General features: G+C 40.6%; 1 protein-coding gene across 3 annotated transcripts in view; it reads left to right on the top strand.

The window, feature by feature from the left end:
- The window catches only part of KIF25 (kinesin family member 25), an 81,792-nt gene that overhangs the window by 36,686 nt on the left and 33,825 nt on the right, over positions 1–11,281 (top strand). For all 3 annotated transcript variants that reach the window (XM_019527505.1, XM_019527504.1, XM_019527506.1), the window contains 2 exons: positions 1,951–1,993; positions 7,215–7,282. In XM_019527505.1, coding sequence (XP_019383050.1) covers positions 1,951–1,993; positions 7,215–7,282 — 111 coding nt within the window. The remainder of the gene's footprint in view (positions 1–1,950; positions 1,994–7,214; positions 7,283–11,281) is intronic.

The following is an 11,281-nucleotide window of genomic DNA, read 5'->3' as shown; positions in this document are numbered from 1 at the left end:
TATAGTAACAAAGTCTCTGCCAGTTCATAGCAGACTCGCTGTCCTTGAGGCATTCCATTATAGGGCATTTCATAACATCATTCAAAAGTCATAAATTGGATGTAGCCAGATTCTCCAAATAATAAGACTTGTTTTGCAATTCCATACTATGAAACAGGCTCGCTGCCAGTGAGTCACACAAACAGCATACAATTCTGTATACTTCAGTAGAGTTGTACCCACTTTGTGCTTGTAGCTCCAGCTCATTATATAATTACCTGTAAATGCTAAAATGTCTCAGGATGGAGAAAGAAAGGAAGGATTAGGTTTGAGTAAGTTATAGACAGGAAACTGCCTAGATGGCTGAAGGGAAAGAAAGAAGAGAATAAAGTGCTGAGCCCAAAAATAAATAAATAAAAAGAGAGAAAGAAAGAACTAAGTGGGTGGCTGGAAACCACACTATAATCCACCTTGATCAAGAAATGACTGTAGTTTGGGGCTTTATTTTGCTTTCCCTGGCTGGTATACCTGCCCACTAGCTTACAGTGTGTTTTTTTTAAAGGATATTTTTGCCAAATCTTTTAAAATATGAAATCATTTTAATTAAAACAAAACAGAAATGACCTACTTAGAAAAATTTAGGGAGCCTGAAGAAGAAATTTGGTGCAATATGTGTTTTGTTTTACTTGTGAGGTTCCTGAAGAGTGTTTCTGTGGCTCTGAAGTAGTAATGTATTTAGCTGCAAAAGTGCAGTGCAGAACAGAATAGATAATATTAAACAAGAGATTGGTTAGTATATTTCTTGATACTGTGGAACAAGGTTTAATCAAAGCAGTAATAAAACTAAGGACCCAATCTGGCCAAAACGCATATGAATTAATTTATAATAATAGTCTCAATCATTTTTGGGTGAGTAAAATATGTAAAATCACTCAGCATTACAAAGCTTTGGCTGTACTGCAGAGCCTCTCCTGTTATAGCTATGCCAACATAGCTTTGCTGCCAGGGACTTTTAGTGAAAACTCAGCATACGTTAACAAAATGAGTTATTTTGTTAGGTTAGCTTCAACACCTCTGTTGGCATAGCTGTATCCACACCCAGGGCTTTGCAGGCATAAGACATTGGGTAAAGAATGTGCATTTCACGTGCCCTAGGTGACATGGCCACTAGGAAAACTTTCAAGCATTGATCTAGCTGAAGTGTTTGCAAGATCAGTCAGACTTTTTTCTTAAAAAGTGTATATCTTAGTTGCCTGTACTAATGCAGTGGGTTCCAATTTACAGTCGATAAGATTTTGTTACAGGCTGCATTGCCCTCCCAATCTTTTTCAATTAAAAGTTTGGTGATGAGGAGGCGTTACAGTGATTCATGATGTACTTTTGAGGATTGACAGTGATCCATTGGTTGAAAAGTTGGGAACCTCTATAGTGATGCAGCCAGACACCTTTCGTTTTTCATATAACTGTTAGAGTTTCTGTAACCTTGAAATAACCTGTATATGACATTGTTCATAATTTGATTGTTTGTAAATTTGCTTATTTAAACAGACTCCTTTATTTTGCTTGATTGCATTTTAATACTATTTCTATTAATAAATCTATGTTGTTGCTTTCTGGTGGCAGTAGTTTTACAAAAGCAGTAAAAAAATCCAACAGATTTCAAAACTACAAGGTTGACATGGTTAGATGTTGGTAGGGGTGGATTATGGGGTTGTAGTGGTCGTGTGGTCATACCCCCTATGATTGTGTAGTGCATGTGCAGCGAACTTTCCTACACCAAGACCTCTGGTCTCAGCCACTGGTCTCTACCACCAGTTGTAGCACCTTGTGCCGGTGAGCTCACCATTGTAGTCCTGTTTTCAGAATCCTAGATCTGTTCCTAGACCTTGCAGTTCACAGGCATTGTGAGTGTTCATTTTTCTCAGTCAAAATAAACAAATTAAGGTTTCCAATTTTTTTCCCCCCCTGCAGGCACAAAAAACTTTCAGAAAAAGTGGCGCATGCAGTTGATGATGTGAGTATACTTAATAATGAAAGTATATATACATAGAGTCAGAAACAAATGATGATAGAAAGGAGGGAAAAGGGTGGAAAATGCCTATTTGGTTCTGAATCCAGAAGGCAAATGATAAAGCAGGTTACTGTTGCCTGTCTACTTTGGTATTTCTCTTGCAAAGTAATTTGGTTTGGATACTGAACAGTGAAAACAGTGTGCATTGTTCCATTTCTAGTCAATAGCTATATGCTTTTCTAATCAAGAAACCCAAGTTCAGGAACAGTTTCAGGGATGAAAATAGCCTTCACACAGTCTTCCTCTATCCTTCTCTGTAGCAAATGGCTGTTTCACTACAGATCAAGACTGATCTTCCCTCCTGAAATATCCCATCCTTGTGAGTCTGCAGACAGAATTTGAAAGGAGTTTCACCCTGTTTTTTTCCTTTAATTTGTTCCCTTATCAGTTTTGATCATGGAGCACTTTCAGCCTTACGAATCAGCATGTCACAGAACAGTAGGATACATTTTGCTGTAAACCACAGTAAAGCTGGAAGTAACCTAATTCTTTTTCACTTTAAAACAGTTTTATGCTGGTGTAATTCCACTGACTTAGTTGAATGATGTTCCATTTACAGTGATAAAATTGAGATAAAAATCTGGACCAGCAGAGTTGCTATGACTTTATACTGGCATAGCTGAGAGCAGAAGCTGGTCCATTGTTTTTGTTTGGTTTCTAAACAAGCAGAAAGTATGGATCATTTTTTTTCAGTAAAAGAGTTATAGAAATATTCTTAATATCCATGTAGGATCCAGAACAAACTCTTATCTAGCTTAAGGCTTTTTGGTACAAAATAGTTTGCCAATGTGGATTTAAAAGAATGTTCTTATCAAGAACATAACCAGGGCAGAGTGAGCAGGGCACTGGCCCCAGGCACCAACTGAGAAGGGGTGCCAGTATGGCTCCCTTCCCCCATGAGTCTTTGCCACGACAGGAGTAGCTCTGTGCTGCCCCTGCCCAGCCATAGAAGCCAGGCAGGCTCAGACCTGCACTCAGCAGTATATCTCGGGGCAGGGACAGGGATGTGGAATGACACCTCCCCAAAGGCTTTCCCATTGGAGGCACAGCCCTGCACCCAGGAGTTGAAGGGGGAGAGAACAGAGTACCCAGGGAGCCTGTGCTGTTGTCTGTTTCCAGCAGAAGCAGCTGCCATGTGGGTGAGGAGGGCCCCGTAAGGTAAGACTCCATTCTCTTTTCCCCCCCATCTCCAGCGGTCAGCATAACCCGCTCCCTTTGTCCCCATGTTCCGGATGCTGAAAGTGCTCCCTGTGCCTCTTGTTCATATTCTGTTTTCTGCAGTAGTGAACTAAAAATGAGCGAGGCCAGCATTTAGGGAAAAGGGAATGGTTGGAGTGATCAACAGGATTCTGCATATTGCAGAGAAAGTAAGGTACATGCTCTCTTGAGCAGTGTCTTTTCAAACATATTGTTAAGAATCCCAGAAGTATCACACCTCTTTGTATTGTGCTGGTTAGCAAGAGTTCAGTCATCCTCTTCCAGCAGTGCACACCTGTAACAGCATTTGCCGTAAACACCAGGCCCTGCTAATAGATGTCGATTCTTTTGGGGAAAGATTATGTAGGTTTTCTGTATTAGTGTTTGCTTCAGGTTCCCTAATGATATATTAGCAAGTAATTTGTGCTATTGGGTCTTGGCTTCTGATGGATTTTCTGTTACTAATGGCCTAGAGATCAAATTCAGCTGACACAGTTACAGAGCAAATCAGGCCTTATGTCTCTGTAATAATAAAACTGCTGCAGATCTCTGCATTCCTTTTGTGCTGCTTCTGCTCACTGTTGCTATTTTTTAAATTGTCAGACTCTTTTCATTTTTATTATTACAGTGTATCTTATAGAACGTGGTAGAAATGTAATATCCAAATAGCTCCCGCAATTGCTTACAAAGTATTGCTTTTGAGGATGTTAAAAGGGTCTGATTTAAGTCCATTAAAAGACAGAGATTGAGAGCTGAGATGGTAAATCCAGATGACATTCCACCATTCATTGATGCCGTTACCAAGAAATGAAATGTAAAAGGTACAATAGTGTGAGCTAAAACTGGAGTGTTAACTCTGGGTATGGGCACATGAGCAAGTTACCACAAGGTAAGCTAAGGTGTGAATTTACAGTGCATCAGCCATTCAGTGGTAGCTGCCCATGTGCATGCTCTTACTTTTGTGGTAAATGTGAGATAGCTTACCCCACTTTTAGTGAAAGGTAAGCTACTTTCCATTAACATCAGGTTAAGAGCATGCACATACATAGTTGCTGAGGAAAAGCTATAGCACTATTCACAGAACTATAGCATTAAGATAGACTAGCTCACAGTATATCTTATTAATAACTTGTTCATGGGCCCTACGTATGTGTCTTAACCTCAGTGTCCTCAACTGCAGTAGCTTTCATTCAGATATTCAGCGAACGCATCTACATGGGCCCCTAAGGTGCTGTTGTTACTGCGCCGTCATTTAGTACTTCCTTTTGGAATACTAAATGACAGCGCAGTAACAGCCCATACAACACCGTGCCGACAGTGCATGTTTATAGCCACTGTGCTGCTATAGCAATGCACTGTACTGAGGGAGTGCATTGCTACGGCGATGTAACTGCAGCATCACGATTGGTGCCCACCGACACTGTCACTGTAGCGTCATGTGTAGATGCACCCAGTGTTCCTCATCAAGGTGCTACTAAATTTCCTTTTGTAAGTTGGTGCTTTATATTGCAACGGAAAGCTAGCAGAAACATCACATGCATTTAAATCTCCCTGATTATAACTCCAGTAGATGGTCCCCCAGGAAAAGGCCCAGGGGTCCATGTGCTGTGGGCACAGCTTGTTCAGTGGCAGGGGAAGGGGTGCTGCCAGTAGGGAGAGGGTTCTGTGGGCTTTACCTACACGGTAAAGTGGATCCCAAGGAGCCTTCCCCGTAGCATGCAGCCTGCATGGTGTGTGACTCAGGGACTGCATGCTAACACCAGGTGCAGCCCCCAGTCGCATCAAAGTTGGACAGCATTGGTATCGAGGAACTGTTTTGCTATCCAGAACTAGTAAATAATATTTTGCTTAATACAGTCTCAGTTGTATAATATAGGCGGTGCTTATACTTAAAATAACTTTGCATTTTTGGGCATTTTGAGACAGTTTGAAACGAATAGTGAATCCAATTCAAGTCAATACCATGCTGTTTATTTAGGAATTTTTATAATTAAATCTGCTAAAGAGAGAAACACTGTTTCCCACAGTTTTGTGTGTCTTGTCTTGAGAGTCTGTAAAAACTTAAGTTGTTTTTGGCTGTACAACCCAGTATTTCTTTTCTGTTTTTGAGCTCATTCGAGATTTTAAAGCCTTAGATTGCATGTATAAATAAAATCATTTTCATATGGAGAATCTGGCTACTACATCAGGGCTCCAGGGTGACTGATTCCAAAGTATTTTCTTGTTACTTTCTTATTTAATTAATGGCAGTTGCTCTTTGTGGGTTCTCTCTCATAGAAATTATCCAGCTATTTGAGCTTTGGAAGACAGTAGCAATGGTCTGTGTTGGCCTAGCCAGGGCATGGGACACTGTGCTGAATAGCCTCACAGCTGTGTAGGTGCATGGCAGAGCAGGCACTTCTATAAATTAGGCACTCACCTCCTGCAATCTGAACCTTACCTCCTTTGTTCTGAAACTTCTTTTCTGCTGTTTGTCCCCGTCTCTCACTGGGGCTGTGCTGCCTGGGGGAGTTAGTTCAGTTTCTAATGCAGAGTATCTGCATGGAGTGGAGAGCAACTGGCTGCTTTGTTTGGTTTGTCGAAGAACAGAACTTAAACTGGGAGATTTTTGTGATTCTGCCAGTAGAAAGGAAGCGCTCTTGGATGGGTGTATGCTCTAAACTAGAGCTAGGTATTTCATGGCCATGGGTGACTGCACCCTCAGAACAGAAACAAATTCAGTGGCCTCATAACTAGAAAAATTGTCAGCACTTCCACAGGACAGCAGCCAAGATGCCTGTATTATTCCATTTTGAGCCACTAAGGAAGGATGGTCACCATGCATGGTCATAAGAAAACACCTGCCTATGGATTTTCTTTCCTTTGCTAAACAAACTGGCTTTTCCCCCACTCTCGTTACATTACAGCAATGTAGACATTTATGTTGCACTTTCACCAAAATATACTAACTAATCTCTCAAATGGGATAGCCATCAAAGACATATGTTGCCCCTTCAGCTCTTAGTGGAAATGCTGCAAAGCATTGGGTTTAAAATTTATTTTCTTCTGCCATTAAACATCATGTTTAGGGAGAGTAGAAAAGCACTTCTGGATTTGAATTCCTGTGTAATGCCTGCCAAGGTGCTGTGATTGCACTCTGGCTGTAGTTTAAAGAGCCACTGACACACTTGGCAGACTTTAAAAGCTACTACATAATATATTTAGAAAATGTGTTATTACAAAAAAAGTTGTTAAAACTCCAGCAATTTTACTGTGTTTTTCTCCATCATTGTGGATTACTGTGTTATTGCTATAAAATTAATGTCTGCAGTTCAATTGAGGGCATAAATACATGGGTATATAATTAGGTTCAGAAATGGTATCTTGACTATTTGGTCTTTAAATGAATAGGAGTGCTTTCTGTGGTTGTATGAGCTCTGATGGTAATTACAAAGCTACCTGCAGAGGCAGCCTGCACTCCATGCCCTGGGCTGGAGCAGGACCCCAGCTGGAGTTGCAGCTTTGAGGGGAAGTGAGTGCAGCAGTGGGGTGGAGGAGAGGGGCAGAGACAATGGGGGAAGTGGCACAGGGAAGCAGTGTTGGTCTGTACCTCAGTCATATATCACATGAGGCTAATTTACATTCTCTTGACTGCATTGTTGCACAGTGCTCCATATTTCCTCATCCAGACTGCTATCAGTTCCTGACTGAGGCTGTTTTAAATGTGTAGTTCATGTATGTCTATAAGACACTGCAGCCACTTCATGGACTTCACAGACCCTAAATAAAACTGTCCAACATAATAATTAAGTGGATTATGAAGGGTTTGTTTCTTTCTCTGCATAATCCAGTGTTGGTAACTGTTGGAGACAGGATATAAGACTAAGTAGTGTTTTCCATTTACCTGATTCCTACTCGAAACACACAAAACATAATTTTATTTATGTGTTTATGTGCCTTAATTATAACTACTTTGTTTTTCTGGCAGGAAACTGTCCTTGTAAAATGCAGTCGTCCTGGTCATGCCTCAATAAACAAGTTGTTTCAATTTGAAAGGTGGGTATAAAGCATTCTGGACTGTTGTGAAATTCTGTGGTCTGAAAACTTATTCCTTAGTAAACCTGGTAAAACATGTTAAGGTTTTACATTTATTTGGTGACAAGGTGCTTCCTATAACACAGTAATGTGCTGCAGAATATAGCTTATTTTCTTTTCTTCTCCTAAAGTTACAAATAAAAAGGAGAGCAACATTCTAATTTAATATCAGGGCATTTGTATGACCCTCATCAAAATACCACCTCATAATCTTTAAGTCTCACAACACTCCTTTGAGGTAATGAAGTACTATTATCCATGTTTCGGAGATGAGGAAATGAGGCATAGGGTCAATTAAGTGACTTGCTCCTGGCCACGCAAGAAGTAGATAACGGAATGAAGAATTGATCTAGTTTTTTTTAGTCCAATCCAATATCCCATCCACTACTCATGTAAAATTATAATGGAATGCCAACTCTGTTATAGCCAAGGTTGAGCGTTGCTTTCTGTTCAAATGTTCCAAAATCCACATACATATTTGCATTGTCTCGAAATTTTCTGTTTTTCATTGGGCGTCTGGGCAGTGGTAGTGATTCAGATTTTCAGTGATTTGGCTGAAGGGTCCTTACAGTTACCCCCTCAGAAACAAACCCATTATTTTGCAAAATCACTTTTTCTCCTTATATTTTTTAAAGGGGGATCCAACTCTGGTTGTGATTTGTTTTCTACTTGACTGGACTCAGTGACCCAAAATATCCCTTCCCGTTCCTCGCTTCTGTTCCCAGTTTACCATTTTCTTGGTGCACGTTGGCAACATGTGTGTCAAAACAGAGTCTCTTTTTACTTCCATCTAATAAAAGCCCTCCTCACAGACTGTCCATATTATCAGGGCCACAGGAATATCAAGGATAAAGGTGGAGCTGGTGCATTTGTTTTTGGTGGGGTCAGAGCAATGGGCATGACTGATAGGAATGTTAAAGGAGTTATTATAGTATTGGGGGAATATGGGAGAACAGAACAATGAGGGGGAAGTTGGGACAGAGCAGGGAAGAGTGGGGAAAAAAGGAACTGTCCAGAAAAGAATGGTGTGGGAACTTCATCTTTGTATCACCAAAACTCCTACTTCCATGTCCTTCATGTCAATTCCCTGCCCGCCCCCCGCCAAGTTGTCCCTACAGACTCCATGCTTGTCTTTGTACTGTTCCTGCATCTTCTCCCCAGCTGTTCAACCTATGCATCCTGTCTATTGTCTCTACTCTCTTTGAGCAAAGCCTCAACAGACCAATAACACATACTAGCAGTATATTCTTGAATATGTATCAGGACACTGGGAAGAGAAATGTGACAGCTGTAGAACAGCATCTAACACTTCTTTGCCAAGAATAAGAGTATAGCTGCACAGAGCAGAAGTTAGCTGCACCTGGCCCAAACTCAACCTACTCAACACAAGCCATTCCAGGCTTGACAGATGTTATTGCCACTTCTGCTTTGCCCTGAGGATTTCTCCTGAAACATTGCCTTCACTTTGCTTTCACTAAGCCCATGGATACCACTGTTGTATAGGCTTTCAAACTCCTCGCATTTCCTGTGATGAAGACAATGCAGAGGAGCCCTGTTGACAAAACTCATAGACCTCAGTGCTAAAATGAGGCATACCTGCTTTCTCAAGGTACAGCTCTCCTCATATCTTTGTTACCAGGCTGTTTCATAGGATCATAATAAGGTAGGGCTGGAAGGGACCTCACAAGATCATCTAGTCCAGCCCCTTGCTCAAGGCAGGATCATCCCTGACTAAACCATCCCTGTCAAATGTCTGTTCAAGCTACCCATAAAAATTTCTGGGGATAGAGATCCCACAATTTGTCTATGTAGCCTGTTCCAACCCTTCTTCATAACTCCTTCCAACCAGATATCAAGATATTGTGGACTACTTGTAGCTCTCATTCTTTCCAACCATTTCCAGAGGCTATTTTCAGCTTTAGGAGGAAAGAGTTAATATTGTGTTATGTAGTAACATGCGCCTTAACTTTAATTTTTCATTTCTTATGTTTTAAAGATTTAAGTTAGCTGCTCTCTGCCTTGTGTTGAGGCATGAGGCACCTCTAGGCAACTATATTCACAAAGCTGTGGTGCATGTAATGTAAGCATCAGCCAATGGTATTAATGGTGGGCCACAACACGATGAGCTACAGTGCTGTCCCTTCACACAGGACTTCATTGGTGTTTTGATTCTGATATGTGCTGTGCATCCAGATCATGAGGAAAAGGGTTTAAAAAAAAAGTAAATCCCCCAAAGAATGCAGTGCTTGGGGAATGTTTTCTCAATGTCCCAGCACAGCTCGTTTTTATAAACAGTAGAGCATATGGTTCTTATGAACTCAAAATGTTTATTTTTTTAGCAACTTTTTATGGTCCTAATAAATGTCAAAATATTTGATTTCAGTTCAGGAAGAGAATTCCAGCTTTCACCATGTTATGCTTTTTATAATTTTCTTGGTGAATCAGCTAACAAAATAAAAAAGAAGCTTATAATGTTCTGGGTGAAATCAGCATGAATAGTGGTGCGGTGCTGGGCAAAATCTGTCAGCTCTCTAGCAGAATAAATAATTCTGTGCAAACCAAGTCCTTGGGTTTGCTACACCTTCCATGATCTCTGATAACTAATTAAGGATACAGCTACACTGCTGTCATCACTATCGTTGCAGTGTAATGCAGACATGTTGACGATAGCTATAAAATAACTAGCTTGGGTGCCAGTAGCATGGTACAGGGCTGCTGTACCTGTTGTTAACCTACCCAGGAAGGGTAGGTAACTGCTCAGGTGCTTCATCTACACTAAGCTCTATGCTACTGTATCTAGAATGCTACTGCTACCTGAACTAGCTATAGTATAAAGCTATCTTAGGTGTCTCTCCACTATACTGATGTCACAGTAGTTTAGATCTGTAATTCTTAACCAAGGTTCTGTGGCACCCTGGGGTACCTTGAGATGTTTTCAAGGATGCCATGGGGTGCTATACAATGTTAGCACTGGTAGAGATGCAACCAGGATTTACACAGGTAAACCCAGAAATTTCAAATAGGAATCCACAGTGGTAAAAACATTCTGACCTGTTGTGATCTTTGCAACATAAGAATTAATCTATCTTCCAGTAGTCAAAAATTTGAGCGGAAACTAAGAGCTGGCATTTTCCAAGGGATGCCTTGAATCTAAAAAGTTGTAAACCACAGTTTATACAGACCCCAAAACAAATCTTATTCTAGTCCTGATCAGAGAATTGGTTAATTTGTCCTCTGCTGAAAAGCTCATCTTTGCATCCTATTTGAATGCTTTAGGTATCGATTCCTTACGTAAAAGTCCTTAGAAAGATGTCATGACTCACATTAGAGAAAAATATCTCAACCAGTTCAGGACAAATTGAGCTGGAGGCTGTTTGCCCTAAAATGTGGGATTTGGTGCTAATGCATATTTCAAGTGATGTGAATGGTAAATGAAGCAGAGCAAATGCAGTTTGGAGGAACTTTTGCTCAACCATACTGACCTTGAGGATTTGACAAGAAAAGCATACTGTGCATGCATGCAAAATATATCCTAATTTTTTTGTTAGCAACTGTTTTCTCCAAGTGCTTTGCCACATCTATGCATATTTGTAGGTTTCTCAGTTTTCGTATGACAGCATGTGAGTGGAATGGCAAGGCAAGCACCGTTCGTCCATCAAGCCAGGCAAGTGCCCATTTGCTCATTAAAGAAGAACACTTTTTCATACAACATGTCATTAGACTATGGAACTCATTGCCACAGGATACAATCTAAGTCAAAGATTCAGCACAATTCAAAGCGGGACTGGACATGTTTATGGATAATGAGAATAACCAGAGTTATAATACTTGATGCTAGCAAAAATGTTGGAACAGACAATAAACCTCATGTTTCAGGGATTTAGCCAATTTCCAAATGTTAGTGATTAAGGATAAGCCTTCATGGAAACGGATTGTTCTCCCTTTGCCTATTGTGGCCAT

Source organism: Gavialis gangeticus, unplaced genomic scaffold, assembly GCF_001723915.1.
Source record: "Gavialis gangeticus isolate Ggan-Ray unplaced genomic scaffold, GavGan_comp1, whole genome shotgun sequence".
Taxonomy (NCBI): Eukaryota; Metazoa; Chordata; order Crocodylia; family Gavialidae; genus Gavialis; species Gavialis gangeticus.
The sequence above is the reverse complement of the archived record's forward strand: the minus strand, read 5'-3'. Positions and strand labels throughout refer to the sequence as shown.